This window comes from Tenrec ecaudatus, chromosome 7 (assembly GCF_050624435.1).
Source record: "Tenrec ecaudatus isolate mTenEca1 chromosome 7, mTenEca1.hap1, whole genome shotgun sequence".
Lineage (NCBI taxonomy): Eukaryota > Metazoa > Chordata > Mammalia > Afrosoricida > Tenrecidae > Tenrec > Tenrec ecaudatus.
This window is the reverse complement of record NC_134536.1, coordinates 42,498,420-42,515,237: the sequence shown is the minus strand read 5'-3', so window position 1 is coordinate 42,515,237 and position 16,818 is coordinate 42,498,420. Positions and strand designations below refer to the sequence as shown.

General features: G+C 40.0%; 1 protein-coding gene across 2 annotated transcripts in view; it reads right to left on the bottom strand.

Moving 5' to 3' along the window:
• Window positions 1–6,690: 6,690 nt before the first annotated feature.
• The window catches only part of PTPRK (protein tyrosine phosphatase receptor type K), a 634,437-nt gene continuing 624,309 nt past the window's right edge, over window positions 6,691–16,818 (bottom strand). For both annotated transcript variants that reach the window (XM_075554571.1, XM_075554572.1), the window contains exons 28-30: window positions 14,011–14,174; window positions 13,050–13,185; window positions 6,691–8,211 (exon numbers count right to left, since the gene is read on the bottom strand). In XM_075554571.1, coding sequence (XP_075410686.1) covers window positions 8,158–8,211; window positions 13,050–13,185; window positions 14,011–14,174 — 354 coding nt within the window. In that variant the 3' untranslated portion in view covers window positions 6,691–8,157. The remainder of the gene's footprint in view (window positions 8,212–13,049; window positions 13,186–14,010; window positions 14,175–16,818) is intronic.

Below are 16,818 nucleotides of genomic sequence, written 5' to 3'. Positions count from 1 at the left end.
GAAGGCAATCCTCTGATTCCTGATGTGAAGGTGGATTTTTCTTCCTCAATGACTCCATTTGATTCCAGACAACAAAGAACTTGACATTGGAAAGTATGGAATTAATAACTACTCACTTTACCATGCTAAGAATACAACTGACATGAAAGCCAAAAAGAAAACTATTTCAGTCTGCTGACGGTGCTTCAGGTAATTAGATTTATGCAACTGGAGTTTGGGTTTCCATTGTGGCTGGCAAGATCCCACACTGTTTCGCACCTGCCATGGCAGTCAGCAGGCCCCATCACAATCTGGAAACGTGGAGCCTTCACAGATGCTAGTCGGCATTTGTGACACGGCTCACAGAACAAGTGCTCCCTTTCTGAGTTCTCAATACCATTATTTCTATGAGAATTGCATTCTAATCATCATTTTAGGGGTGCTTACTAGGTGAAATGAGTTACTTCCTGACGCATGGTTTTCTGAATATAGTTCAGGTAGAAAGAGACAATGACCTCGATGTTTAATTTTTTTCTTTTGTCTTAGAAGAATCAACCGCACTTTATGTAAAACAGAAAAAATGGAAGGAGATAAGGCAAATAGGAAGTAAATAGATGTGTATTTTTAAAAGACATTTTTATAAGGTCAAAAGAGCAAAACATTCTAAACAAGTCATTCTACAATACAGTTGAACTCCGTGAACCTAACAAGTTGTGTTTGTTCTACACAAAGTTGGGGCAAAGGCTGTTTTAGTTTTTAATTTAATTCTTGCTAACACGAGAGGATTTTCAGAATGCACGTGCAATTTTAAATTTCCACAACATTTTGAGAGAAAGAAAGAGATGACATATTGGTTCATGTTCCCCACGGTGGGCATTGCTGGAAACAGCCATTCTCTTGAGACATTGTGGGTACTCTCTTATACCTCGTTCTCTCAGATTGTCTTCTCCAGCAAGAGTTGGCATTTATCATTACACGCATGCTACTGTGTTTCTTATAATAGAGTTAATGTCCATGCTCAGACAGCAAGGAAATAAAGGATCAACAAGCCATGTGTTTTAGGAGAACAGGGACATTGAATACTGTGTGTGAAGAATATTGCTGGTGTAAAATGCACAGGGTAGGGATGCCTATGCAGTAAAAATACAACCTCAGCCACCATTAAGAAACATACCCACTGGTTTACCCCGAAGGATTGATGGTCCTTTAGGCATTTGAGTTTGTAACTCCCCTTTCTTAACAAATTAATATGTGAATGGCTTGACAATCATGTTTCTCTATTTCCCAGCTTGGTTCAGTCTCTTAGACCGCACAGTATTGTTGCAATGAAATGGCCTTTGTTGCTGTTACACTGTTTCCCTGAAAGTAAGACACCCCCCAAAATAAGACCCACTTACAATTTTGCCTCTCGCTGAAATATAAGACATCCCCCAGAAAATAAGACCTCCCCGAAAATAAGCCCCCCTCCAAGCTACCATAACTCTGGACTCTGGACCGCAGCAGCGGGCACCACCGCACAGCTCACTGTTGGCTGCAGTGCAGCTGGAGCAGACAGGAAGCGCGAGGTCTCTTCTAATAAAATAATAAACAATAAATGTGTACCGTATTCTTTTTCATGGAAAAATCAGACATCCCCTGAAAATAAGACCTAGCACATCTTTGGGAGCAAAAATTAATATGAAACACTGTCTTATTTTCGGGGAACAGGATAGGCATCCTTAAGTTACTATTACAATGCATAATGATCCAATGAACAGTAGAATAAAACGCTCTCAGGTCTGGCCCCATCCTCACAATTGTTGCTATGATTGAGCCCTTTGGTGTAAACACCCATTAAGGGTCTTCCACTTTATATTGACCCTCTATCAAGCATGACATCTTCCTGCAAGGTCTGGTCCCTCCTGATAACATATTCCACGTACATGAGACAAACTCTTCCATTCTTGAGTCTCATGAGCATTCTGGCTATATGTCTTCCAAAACACATTTGTTATTCTTCTGCCAATCTATATTCAATATATATTCTTTGCCAATACTAGAATTCAAATGCATCAAGAAGTCTTCATATTCTGATTTAATATCCATCTTTCACATGCCTATGAGTTGATTGAAAATACCATCGCTTTGGTTGGGTGGTGGTCCTCAAGGTGATATCTTTGATTTTGGTGGTTTTTTCTTTTTAACATTTTAAAGATGTCCTGGAGTCCTGGTGGCACAGTGAGTGGGTTAAATGTTGGGCTGCTATTTTAAGGTCAGTCATTCGAGTCCAGCAACCTCTCCGCAGGAGAAAGATGAGGCTGTCTGTTGCCATAAAGATTCACAACCCTGAAAACTATGAGTGGCAGTTTCTACTCTGTCTTACAGGGTCACTAAGAGTCAGACTCAACTTAATGGCAATGAATTGGTACAGTAGTGTTGTCCAAGACAAAACGTCTTTTGATTTCTTGACTGCTGCCTCTAGGAAAATTGATTATAGTTCCACGCAAAATTAAATCCCTGAGAATTTTAATCTTTTCTCAACTTTATCATTATGTTGCTTATATGTCCAGTTGTGAGGATTCCAGCTTTATGTTAAGATGTAATCCACGCTGAAAACTCTAGCCTCTGATAGTCATCAATGATGTTTCAAGACCCTTTTCCTTTTGGCAAGCAAGGTTGTCGTCTGCATATGGCAGGTGGTCAACAGATCTCCTTCCAATCCTGATGACACATTCTTCTTCATTAAATCCACTTTCCCAGATTATTAGCTCAGCATTCAGACTGTATGATACCGACACACTTTTTCTGATTTTAAACCACATGGCAGTCCTTTGTTCTGATTGAACATCTGCCTCTTGGTCTAGGCACAGTTTTTGCCTGAACACAATGAAGTATCTTATATTTCCCATTCTTTGAAATATTACTACTAACCTGCTATGATTTCCTCTGCTGAATGCATAGTCAATAAAACACAGGTAAACATCTTTCTGACATTTAGCTTCAGCCAAGATCTGACAACAAATTATATCTCTACTTTCATGAGCTTTTCTGAATTTGGCTTGAATTCTTGGCAACTCATTTAAAATGTATGGCTGCCACTGTTTAAAAATTACCTTCAACTACTTGCATGTCATAGTCATATGCTCAATAATTCCTTCATTCTACTGAATCATTTTCTTTGCAATAGGAAGTCAGGTAGCTATTTTCCAAATTCTTTACATAGACGAATTTCTATTTCTAGTGCTGGATTGTCTCCTGGCACATCTCACCTGGTATCCCATCAGTTCCAGAAGCCTTGATTTTCATCTAGATTCTCAGTGCATCTTGGACTTTCTTGATCATATATTACCCCCACAGATGCTTAGCTTTCAACAAATCCCTTCTGGTGTAACGGCAGTCAGCAGTCTTTTCATTCTACTTTGGTGCTTCCGTGGTCTTTTGATGTTGCGAATCCAGGCTTGCGATATTTTATTTCAACAGCCTGAGAAATGCAATACATGTTCTCCCCTTTTGGTTTTCCTAGGCCAGGTCTTTGCACCATTCATTGTAATAGTTTACTCTCCACACAGTATGTATGTATGCATGCATGCATATATGCATGTTTTGTTCTGTCCATATAACAACCAAGTTTCTGTTTAAGAACCCATTGGTGTCTCAGATTAAAAACTCTTGTTCTTCATATTCTAATTTTGATTTTTGTGTGCATAAACATTACATGATATTTTCGATAGCATAATATGCATGCAAAATCTGGACTCAGGACACAAGAAAAATTGATGCTTTTAACTTATGTTTGTAAAGAATGTCGAGTATACTATAGACTGCCAAGAAAAAAAGAAGGCTCCTTAGAAGCGAGGAATGTGAAGTTTCATGACATGTACTTTGGACATGCTACCAGGAGAAACCTGTCCTTGAAAATGAAAAGCATGCTTGGTTGCGGGTCAGTGAAAGAGGAAGGCGCTCAACAAGATGGCTCGACACAATGAACAGAATAGTTATGAGACCAGCAGAGGGCCCGGTGGTGTGTTGAGTTGTTGTGCACTGTTACCTGTTTGATGGCCCAATAGCAACATTGAACATTACGTGTGTGTGTGTCTTTCTCTCACACACAATTCGAAACGTACCATGAGAGATGCTATTGTTAATAAAGTCCCTCATCCATCCGAATTTTAACATTAAAGAGCTTTCAGATATTCTATCGGGGCCTTATGTTTTCCACAACGGTTTAGAATTCCCTCTGTTGGTCTTTCGGGACTTTACCACAGTGTCCCTGTGTTAGTAATCTTCTAGGTTAGCATTTCAATTCACGTTGGAGGAAGCTGAAGTTCAGTAGTGTTCTATCTACCACATTTCGATTGATTTTTGGACAATTTATATTCTAGAAGCCACTTAGAGCTTACTTAAAGTAGATCCCAAGGCAGAGCTTTCCCTTTTAGTTTCAGAAAGATAATATTCTAACTGCTTGAATAGACCAGCATTCTGAACAAATTCAGATAATCTCTCTCCTACCCCAGAGCCGCTCTAAACTGTGAGGATACATGTGAAATAACTTACAAGGAGAAATTATCAAGAGATACACATTTGTCTCCTATCTTCCCTGAAAATGGTGTTTAATAAAATACCATAGTCTCTGTATTCAATAGGGATGTTTATTTGCTAAGATACTGAAACCAGTTACCAGATGATGGTGGAGTTTCTAGCTACATAAAAATATTTTATAGGGTCAAAGTAACCTCTCATATTGGAGTCTGGGGCAGAATCTTGATTTCGGGCATTTTTTTTTAAATGAAAAGGGAATGCTTAGGCCAGAGAAATTCGGTATTAATGTACAATCATCACTCCTCTTTGAAAATAAGGCAAATTTCAAAGGCATTCTTCCAAAACTAATAAGCTGTCATCTTGTGTTTCCAGTTGAGCTACAGTCAGTAATTTCTCTCCTGCATATTAATTTTTATTTGGGGGGTTTAGTGAATTTTTTAGTTGCCAGGAGCTTTTGAATGTACACCATTTTCTGGAACCGAGCAGATTTGAGCATGAGCAGCTGTTTGTAGCTCACTCCAAAATTTATTACATGAGTGTCTGGAGCCCAAGAGATTCTCAATAAGGTGAATACGGAATGTGTGCACCAGCATGACTGTAGAGGTAAACATGGATTCATAGTCATCAAAAACCTTTCCTGTCTCCCAAGACTAAATATTTTTCAAAAAGTCTAAGCTATTCAGTCCAGAATGCAGACACTTATATTCAAGAACACTTGGTTAAAACTCGTAACTTCTCAGCTCACTGGGTGTCTTTGGTTCAGATACTTCCGATATGCCCCGATTGTAGTGCGTAAGAAGGGAGTCCACTCTTTTAACGTCAGGATAGCCCCTTAAGGACTGACTGTATATAACAAGGAAGCCCTCACTTATGAAAGCATGACCTCTTTTCAAGGTCTGCCAGGACATCTGCTCTGAGGACAGCGTGGGTTGGGACATCACCATGCACGCGGCTCTCACAGGGTGCTCTATCGGGCTATAAATTATGACCTTTGAATGTGGGTTTTTAGAGAAACACATTTTATTTGCCACCCAGCCCTATGGAGTTGGTTTCTATGGTGCTCAAATAAAGCAAGCATGCCTTTTTATTTCCAGCCAGAGAGTGAGCAAGGACTGATCTGGTTCATTGTCACATGGCTTCTGGTGGTGGTGGTATGTTTGTGCAAGCATGTGTGTAAAAATGACATCATGTCATACCACAAAGAAGAATCCTCCACAGGAACAGAATCAGGAGCATTACTGGGTAAAGAAATATTTACATGTGCAAGAGTAAGTTTGCAAGAATTCTTGCGGGGTCCTCATTAAGCTCCTTCACACTTTAATAATATTAATCTTCTTAGAAAAAGAGGACATCCTTGTATCTGAATTCATAGTAATGAATGTTACAAATGTGTGTTCTAATACTATAGATACCAAATGGGAGCTGACGATGTCCATGATGATAATACTTTATGAGGAAATCAATTAACAAGGAACTTCAAGTGCCGGGTTTTCTTTGTCAAAGCAACGGGGAATTCAATGGAAGAGCGAGCTGCTAAGCCAGGTTCAGATTGGAATCTGTTGACAAATCAGTTACCTTCTCATTAGTTTCAGTTTGTTCATCTGTAAAACAGAATACTAATTGCTCCCTGTCAAGTGTGCTAATAAGGAATAAGTAAGGGAGCCAGTTTTACATAAAAGTACAGTGGCAAGTAGATCTAGAGTGTTTAAAGGGAAAATAAAATGCTGTCAATCAATCCTTCTTCCCCTTTCTCTTGCTTGGACTGTATGATATCCAATTGAGAGAAAAAACATGATAGAAAATCATGCTTAGACATTTGCTTTTAATATAATCTATGCATGCCATGGAATCTATGAAAAAAAAAAAAACCCAACAACAACAAATACCACAAACACACCAGAAAAAAAAACCAAACCATTGCCATTGAATCCATTCTGACTCAATGGGATCCCATGTGTTCAGAATTGAACTGAACACCCTTAGGTTTTCTTGGCTGCAGTCTTTGTCGAAGCATGTCCCCAGCTCTGTCTTGCAGGGCACTGCTAGGTGGGTTAGAAACCCCAACCGCTCCCTTAGCAGCCTCGTGAAAAGGTATCTGTGCCACGCAGGGTCCTGGCAATGAATAGATAAATAAGCTGGTAATTTGGGAGTGATGGCATGAATATCAAGGGCAGAAAATAATGTGCAAACAATAATGTAATTATAAAAACTTTATTTCACTCCTACTTTAATTAAATCTTTATGAGCACCATGTCATATCCTGGCAGTCTAGAAAGAGGGTGCTGGAATGCTTTAGTCAGTAACAAACCGCAGGCCGATATCGTGAAGCTACAGCTGCATGGAGCACGGGAACAAGACCACGATTAGAAAGGTTGACTGGGAGTCCCATGACGGTGCACAAAAACAGGAGTCTGGCATTGATTCATTCACACTTCTGAGGGTCAGAACCCAAGGCTTGTGCACATGAGCACCAAATGAAGCATTTGATCACCTTGACAGTGTACAGTTTGCTAAAACTTGACCCTGAAAGCCTAAATGTTGCCACCTTGTTTTCTTGACCAGCTGTTGGCCACAGACTGAAAAGACGGATTCCCTTAAAATTTTCATAGATCCTTAAAGGCTACGTTCGACATTGTGCAATTCAGTTATCAGCAAGGCTTTTGAAGGTGTGCATTTCTCCTATGTGATCACCAAACGATTATTTACCTAATCAAAGAGTGAAAATCTAGACATGTTCAGCAGATGTTTTAATTTGGTTCTCTATTAAAAGAACCAATTGCCGAGATGTTTTACATAAACTTAAGTCACAAGCAGATACACAAGAGGATCATTATAAAGAACATCACATCCTGGTTTATGAGTAAAAAGTCTGCCCTCTACTTACACTAAAACATACCAAAAAATAATCTACAAAAATCATTTTCCATTGATTTTAGTGAAAGAAAACATTTTCTTAGGGGGTGGTGGTGGTGGATGACTTTATGGTGGTAGTTTATTAACCATCAGAAAGGAATGCGAGTAACCAATAAATATAATGTGCTTTCTCGATATAGACATATTTACACTTGAGTCTTTGGCTTATATGTTGTTTTCTAAAAAGAACTTTAAATGATCCAGCCATCATTGCACATCAAAAGAAAATAAGCCAGTTATATATATTTATATATTTATAGAGAGATCTGCTACACATGAAACATTTAAAAAAGAATTTACTATGAATCTACACAGCTTCTCTTCTCTTCTTCCTTTAAAATTGAACATCTTGTATATAAAAAAAGGGAGACAATGGCCACATCCGAAGTATTAGCTCATGCAACATGTGGTGGTCGCTTTACTGATGAAACCAGGAGAGAAAACACTGCGTATTCACCGTACAAACACTGATAAGTTCTAATCTGACCACGTCTTTTGAAATCTGGTTCTTCTTAAATAGAATGTATGTGGCACAATGTTGATGCTGTAATACAGTAATAGAAACTAATTCTGTCCTTTTTATTAAGGTACACAACTTCATAAGAAAAATACTTTCACTTCTTGAATGTAAAAGTCTCCCACCCCCCACATTAAAATCTTTCTGCACAGGCATGACAGGTACAACTACTGCTGGCTCAGCGGACGGATCGATGTCTCTTTGGATGCACTTTTAAAAGTCTCACCCCACTACGACGATTCCAGGTACTCCAGCGCGACATCGTAGCAAAAGCGGTACTGCTCCTGAAAGACGGTAATACCAACGGGTTGAGAAAGGTTAGAAAGGAAAAAAAAATAATGGTAAATAGCAGGCTATTAACTAAACACTCCACCAGTTAGCTTATTCCCGATGTACATTGTTTTCTTTGCACAAGTGGAATATCAAGAGGTGTGTTAGGTGACACGCCATCTGAATAATCCCATTTGAAGAAACTTGCAGTAAAAAGATGTTGTCTTTGACAGCTGTTTTTCATATTCAATTTTTTTAATCTCCAAAAATCTTATAATAGTAATGCCTGATCACTATAGCAACATTTCCCAGCATAGAAAACTACAAAGAATCGAGAAAAGAATTTCTGTATGCAATTCAATTATCAGGAGAGATTGCTGTTAAAATTTTGATGTATTTTACCTCGGTACTTTTTTTTAATGCAAAGCTGAAATAAGTTTTTCAGAGTAGATATAATTATATGCACTTCAGTATATAAATTTATATTTTGCTTTTGTTTACGTAACATTTCGAGTTTTTTCCCCTGGCTTTTAAACGTCTTTTAACATATTTTTAATACAAAAAATATTAACATATGGATTGACTGACAGTTTGCTTTTTATTTGTTTATTTTGTCTCTATTATAAATAATGCTGTAAAGAGTATATGCAAACATTCTTCTCCAGATTTACGATGTCTCCTTAGGCTTGAAAAAAAAATGTCATTTTTACCTGTTATTTCTGAACTTCTACCTTGTCATTTTATTTCCTAGTTTTTGATTCACTGAAGTATTGAAGTAAGTTCTTTAAGGATGAATAAAGGCTCTTCCACTGTATGAACCTTGTTTTTATACTTGAACATGTCTATCTGCTGCTTTCGTAAATTCATGGCCATTTCGTGGGCAATGCGAATGTTGTGTGGCAACCACTTGCCTTCTCAGCCCAGCTTTGTGTGACTCCATTACAAAGAACGCACGCAATTCAGAAACTGCCTTCCAAATAATTTCCACTAAGTAACTCGTGAAAAAGTCTCCCGGTCAAGGTGGGTGCAAATCATGCTGAATTTGAGGACAATTTAAAAGGCAGATTATTTTTAAAAGAGGATTTTCAGGTGTCTCCAGCAATAAACTAGGGTAATAAAACTTTCCAAGAAGAATTTATTAGTCATACCCTAATGATCAAGTAGGTGTGATTTAAATTAGTCTACCACTGTGGTACATGCATTTGGAGAACCAAAAATTGCTTGCAACAGTTAGGTCACTTTTAAATAAGTCTCTAGGAATTTTGTTTATACAGTAAAATTTCTTAGCAAACTTGTCAGCTCTACTAAACAGCACAATGAACTGATCATTAACCCTGGCTAAATACAAATTAAAGGGTGGTGTGTTTAGTCAGAATCCACGGGACTTAAATTTAAAGGAAAAGAGTAGCTATCTGGAAGGTTCTAGAATGGTAGAGTTTAACTTCCTTTCCCACCACCCCCAGTTAAGAAGGGGAACAGAGTTTAGAGTTGATTCCTAAGGCTAGGCATGGAATGGTTCCACTGATAGTTTTAAGAAGGCTTGATCTGAGAGGGAGTGGCAAATTTTAGAGTAAACATTCTTAAAACAGTGAAGAACTTGAAAACATTACAGCAGACCATTCAATCTGTAAGAAAGCCCTAGTTATCTGATCATCTTGATAAGGGTAGGTGAGCAGCAGCAATGCCTTGGTTTCCTGGCTCACCTCTGTGACTGTGTGACTGCACTGCTGCTCCAGAGCTGATCCTATCACACATGCTTCCAAAGCTCAGCCATGTCTTGCTTTAGAAGTATAACGTGGTAGACAAGTTTAACTGTCTTACTCTGCGTAAAGCATCCTCACCCCAAGGGCCACCCCCCACCCCCTGCCCCGACCGGATACCTCAAAAAGAACTCACTGCTCTTGAGTTGATTCTGACTCACAGCTATGTGAAAGGGCGGGGCAGAACTGCCCCATGGGATTTCCCAGACTGCAACTCTTTATCGGTGTAGAAAGCCTCATCTTTTTCGTTGGAGTGGTTGCTGGTTTCGAACTGCTGACCTTGTGAATAGCAATCCTATCTTGCCCCACTCATGCCTACTATTACTGTATATCTCAAGGATAAACCGAGTTTTCCAGCACATTTTAATGCAGTTTTGTGGCAAAATTGGGTGTCTCAGCAGATATTGGGGTGGGCTTATACACAAGTATATACAGTCTTCCTATTTTAAGCAAGCCTGGGCCGTTTGCACTGATTTTATGAGACTCGGAAAAATTGAGAGAAAAAGCAGTAAGAACTTTAGAAAGCATTGGGCAAATAAGTGTGTGTGAGTATGTGTGTGTACAAGTATCATAAAGAATGTTTCAACAGATAGCAATAGGGCTCAGATGCTGAATTTAGTCAATTTCCTAAAACATTATAACTAAATAAACAATTCATTCTTCTCTCTTCTAATTTAATCCCAGCACTGCTCCATTATTCTTTAGTGTATGTAGAGTATCGTTGGGTTTCCTTCCTGCAAAATATAATACTCATTTACTTGAATCTAATAATAAAAGTTTCCCAAACTTGAATACTTTTTAAAAACTCATTCAATTCAAGCAAGATATCTTGACAAGTCATAATTAGCCACTGTAGTTAATGAGATATAAATGCAAGTCTCTCCCTCAGTGTCCTGCTCTCTCTATATATATCAGAGGTAAAAAGTAAGCTATTAGAAAAAAGAGAATGTTTGAAATATCCATTAGCAAATTCCACTAGCAAAGTGAGCAAGCTACTGTATCTAGCGTTCTAGAGATAACATGGTAATGGGAGAGAGCGAGAAGAGTAGAGTTTATGGTTACTTATAAAATTTGTACATACTCTATACAAAATTACTAACCCATAAAAACATGTTCAATATGAGTAAGCACATGCTTCTTATCTACTTTACTATGAACCAGCTATCAGATAAGACATATCTCCCCTGACCAGGCAGGTTCATTGACAATGAGTTGATCCCCAACTGACAGCAAGCAACCTTGCAGGGCATATTAGAATGGCCCCATTGGCGCTAGGATCTTTAGGGGAGCAGCACCTTCAGTGGCTCGTGGTTTCACATTGCTGAGCTCGTGGGTTACCGGCCCAATGTGTACCCAGGGCTCTATGCCACCCGGGCTCCGGGCTAGGCTGGCAAACCTGACTTCACCAGCAGATTGAATAAGCGCTTTGCTTTCACCAGGTTAATATCAAGATCACTGTTCTCTCCGATAAGACCCCTTAATGTGGGGTGTCATCAAGTCAGTTATGGAATTCCCGCGTGAGAGGGGAACTGCCCAAGAGGCTCTCCTTTACAGGGGTGCACCATCAGGCCTTGCCCCTGGCAGAGTAGTTGGCAGGATTGGAACTGCCTTGCTGAGATAAAGCTGAACTGATTCCTTAGGGCTGGTAGCCAGGCCTTTCCCCTGTGGCTGCAGGCTAGCATCCTACCCTGAGAGGAAAGGTGGGCTGCCACAGGCACTGCACGGCACTGGATCCGTATGCCCGCTCTAGAAAGGCAATCTTTTGACCTAACACCTTCACATTCTGAGCACGCTGCTGGTGCAGTGGGTAAGGTGCTTGACTGCTGGCTAAAAAGAAATCAGCGGTTTAAACCCACCAGGCACATCGTGGGAGGAAGATGTGACAGTCTGCTTCCATAAAGATTTCATCTCAGAAATCACGTGCCGCAGTTCTACTTTATCCGATGGGGTGATTATGAACAGTGTTCTCTGGGGAGGGACAAGCATGTCGTGTGGTCGCTACAAATCCCGTTTCGACGCAGGGGAAAGACCATCTGCAAGGTACGCCTCCAGATGTGCCACACACATGGCTTCCTGGGAGTTGGCAAAGCTTTAAAATTTCTACACTTACAGGCTCCGTCCATCCTCATTATCTCCCATCCCTGCTTCCTCAGTCAGGAATTATTCATCCTCACTAAAAATACCTCTGGCCCTTTCACAGTCACTCAGGCACGCGCATGTGCAGAGCGGAGCTGGAACCAGGCTGGCTCAGTGGTTGTTAAACACTCGCTCCCTGTCGCTCAGGATTGTTATAGGGCAGCAAGCATCCACTGTGTAACCCACTACGGCATCGGGGTTTAGTTTATAGCAATAACTTGGTCCAGACCACCTCATTATCTGTCTACATCACACACACACACTTCCACGTAAAGGATCGAAATGGCAATGGAATGAGTAAATATTTTAATTATTTATCATACACTTTCCCTTTGCATCTACTAGTTTTATTGACAGGAGGTGAACACTGCTTTACAGCCTCTGTAGTTCCCCAGATTTCAAAACACATAATAGCTGATAGCTGCCAATGAGGCCAGTTTATCTCTTTACAATTAGATCATGAAATGATGAATTATAGATAACGGCCGAATAAATTTCTGTTATCTTTGAGAATGATGGATGATGTCTATGAGCTGAGATGAAAGTACGATTACAGCCAGTGAATATATCCCTCGGATCAATGTTTTATGGTTTTTTTCCTGTTTTCTTTTTAATATGCTCCAAGAATTAAAAAGAAACTAGAATACAGACTAGATCGTAGGATTTATTTTTAACAGACAACTATTTACCAAAGCCCATCACAGCAAAGACTGGCTAGAACAGGAAAAAAAAATCTATGAATTTCCCAAATTACCTGAAAACCCTTTGCTCTGTCATTAGCCGCTACATGTGATGAAACATTTATGGGGGTAAAAGGTCCAAGAAGGAGGTGGTCAAGTCTCCCCACAGACTCATGTACACATCAAGCCCCGCACAGGGCGAAGTCAAAGGCAGTGCATGAGTGAGTGATCTCCAAGCCCCCCCCCCCCCCCCATGGCTAAGGTCCTGTGACTCACCGGGGCCTCCACCATGTTTGGCTTGCTGTTCCTTAGTGTCTTCACGGCGTGGAAAACATCAACGACATTCTGCCGTTTCACCATTTCAACAACAATGCCGATAGCGCAGAACATGCCGCTTCGCCCTCCACCGTTCCTGAAAGCAGAGACATTTTACACAGCAGTAGTTGGTGACTGGAGGCTGTCATAGATGTTTGGGGAAATGTTCATTAGCGTCTCGCTTTTGCATATTTTTAAAGGCGCCTTAGTTTCGTAGTGGTGAAAGGGCTGGGCTTCTAACCGAGAGGTCAGTGGTTTGAATCCCCAGTCACGCTGCAAGAGAACGCCTGCGTGGCGAGAGACGGTAGCTTTGGAAACCGAATGGACCTGTGGCACTCGGTGCAGCAGGGACTCCTGGAGTTGTACCTGACCCCCGGGGAGCGGGCTTGGTCTGGGCTTGAGAGGGGGTGTGTGTGCCCAAGTGGGGAGGGCAGGTGCGAAGGGAAGAAGAGCTGACTTCCTCCCGGTAGTTTACACATGGTCACATGCAATAAGCATACATTGCTGCAAGCTGGGTAACTGTGATGTCCATTTATTTTAAAACTGTAAATCACACCGTGGCGCAGTGGTGTTCAGCACTGTTTAAACCATAAACGTCCTAGAAAATAATTTACATTTTAAAAAATGCAAACCTTCATTGATTATAGAGTCATCCGATAAGGAATTCATTTAATAATAACAGCGAGGGCTGCCTGGGAGACGTGAGTTGGACAGCGCCAGATTAAACCATAAGCAAGTTCAACTCGGGTTTATCTATGCCTAGTGAGTAGTTTGTAGTGAACAATCTCACCTTTTTTAGACCCCATAGATTCTGTGCCCAGTTAATCTTCTTCATAAAAGAAAGAAAGACGGTCTACAAGGCCTAAGGGAAGGAGCATGGAGGCTCCGTGAAGGGCACACTAGGCCAGCTGCCCATACTCACAGGCAGTGGATGATGGTCCTGCCCTCTCCTTCTTCACATTCCTCCTGCCACTTTTCCACCTGGAGGATCAGCTTCAAAAACGACCGCTTAGAGCCAGGCACTTCTCGGTGAGAGGCCCATCCTAAATATTGAAACTGCTGCGCCATCAGATAGCCTTCTTGTGGCTGTGGGGAGAACAACATTTTTATATAGTAAGTTGGGACTTTAATTTTTACCGGAAAATACTGTACCTCAGTTTGTACCGGGATAGAAGTGGCAGTCATATTGGAGTAAGTGTAGCTTATATAAATCCTAAAGAATACCTGCCACACAGAAACATGTTACAGAATCAAGTAACAGGAGATACCCTTTAAAAAAACACTTTATTGGGGGCTCGTACAGCTCTTATCACAATCCACACATACATCCATAAGGTCAAGCACATTTGTACATATGTTGCCATCATCATTTTCAAAACATTTTCTTTCTACTTGAGCCCCTGGTATCAGCTTATCCCCCTTCCCCCCATGAACCCTTGATAATTTTTTTTCATGTCTTACACTGACCACGGTCTCCCTTCATCCACTTTTTGTTGTTTATCCCCCGGGAGGGGGTTATATGTCGATCATTATGATCGGTTCCCCTTTTGCTCCCCAGGAGCTACTATTCTTTGTATCTACTGATCCCTAACACTCTATATTCGATAATCAATCCCCATGATTATGCTTCTAAATAACTTTCCAATCCATATGGTTATTCATCTCCACTGTCATCACTGAACTGTCTCGGTCATCTTTCATATGAGTTGTGCTATTAACTCTTATTTGATTTCCTTGAATAAGCTTTCATCATCTTTTAATTCCATCTTACTGATCATTTTGAAATATAAATGTGATCATGTCACTGTCCTACCTTATGATCTCTAAATGATCTTAGCACTAAATCCAAACCCGTATCATGGCTTAAAACGTCTACGTGATCCAGCTCCATCTCTTTCAACAACTTCTCTATCACATGATACTACAGTTTATATACAGTGACTTAAAAAATGTATTGTGGTAAAAAGATACAAAACAGAACATTTACCATCTTAAATTGGACAAGTCAGTGACTCGTGGGCATGGTGTTTGCTCTAATTTGTTCAGCGTGGACTTTGTCAGGTTGGGAAAATTCCTTTTGATTCTTGGTGTGCTGGGTAATTTTTTTTATCATTAAAGGGTTTTGGATTTTGTCAGATGGCTTTACTACATCCATTGAGGGGATCCCGTGACTCTTTCTTTAGCTCTGTTATGTGGTATGCTACACTGGTTGCTTTTCTGATGCTGCACCAGCCTTGCATTCGTGGGATAAATACCGCTTAATCATGAGCCAAGTACAGTCATTCCCAAGGGTGGTCTTATTGGAACAATAATGATATAATGAATGAAACCCCTGAACCTTTAAATGAAAATGTACAGAAGAGTGTCTGATTTACTCATATAGGTATTAGAACTGATGTTTCATATGGCAAAACCTTGGGTATCTTTTGGTAAGACTTAGTACAACAGAACTAATTAAGTAGAATACCCACTTGTGATTGGTTTGTACGGCATGTTTAATGAAGGTAGGAAAACAACAACAACATACACACATACACAAACAGGGACTAGGACACCAAATATAGAGGAAGCAAAACAAATAAATAAGCAAACAAAATATCAACATAACAATTTAATACAGATTTCAGTTCCTGTAAATTTTAAATATATATAAACAACTCAATAAACAGATGGGACTTACTTTGTTAGTTCAGCAGCTATGGTTTCTCATACAAATATTACTAGAACCATAATGTAACAGATGTGCAAACATAATGAGATTCCATTTAAATTAACATCTAAGATATGCATGACTATTATGACATGATTAAAATTATTCCTTTTTTCTCTACTGAAATGAGCAATAGAATTGGATATGATTCTATCCTCTGCTTATAGTGACATACTTATATACTTATTAACTAGACACACATCGAGCTATTTTGATGAAAAACACCGAGACATGGCAATCCTAATCATGTGCCTAAATGATATGCAAACACAGAGCTGGTGTTGTAAAAACCAGAACAATCTTTCTTTTAAAAAAGAACATAATCTCATGGAAGTGGCTAATGTTTTCTTTTAAATTCAGCTTGCTATTTGATTATATGCTCTCCATACTTGTTATTACATTATTTGCCTGAAGGAGTGATCTCAAAGTTAATTTGTCATTTCATTAAAAGCATATGAAAAGTCAGGGAGCAAAGGCCTCCGGAAAGATATAGTGGCCACCTTGTTCCTGGGAAAAGGCACCGTAGCCGCAGCTCTGCTTCTCCCTTCAGAGCTGGGCAGAGCCTGGGTTGGGACGTCCAGGAGGATGAAATTGTAGGCAAGAGGAGGATCAACGGCAGCAGGGATCTACATTTTTCTGCAAGCCAGAGTCGTTTGCTGATAGACAGGCTATCGACTAGTGACAGCGGGCCCTGCTACAAAGTCCTTGCTGACCCACCATATTCCTTCCATCTGACACCCAGTCTCTGTTGTTGCTGATAATATCATATTATTGTTTTTCAATAATAACCCCTTTCTTGCTTGAAGGTCAATGCTGATGTAAAAATCCAGTCATTCTTGAAAAGCACATAGTCTCACGGTCCAAACATACACAATCAAACTAAACGGAGTCAATGCGCATGAATCTGAATTTTTAGAAGGAATCCACTAGTAACTCAGGGAATTCTAACGTCCAGTCTTCCTGCTTTAAGAACACACATTTTATTCTAGTACTAAAGTGTAAGCGATCGTTTGCTTTGGA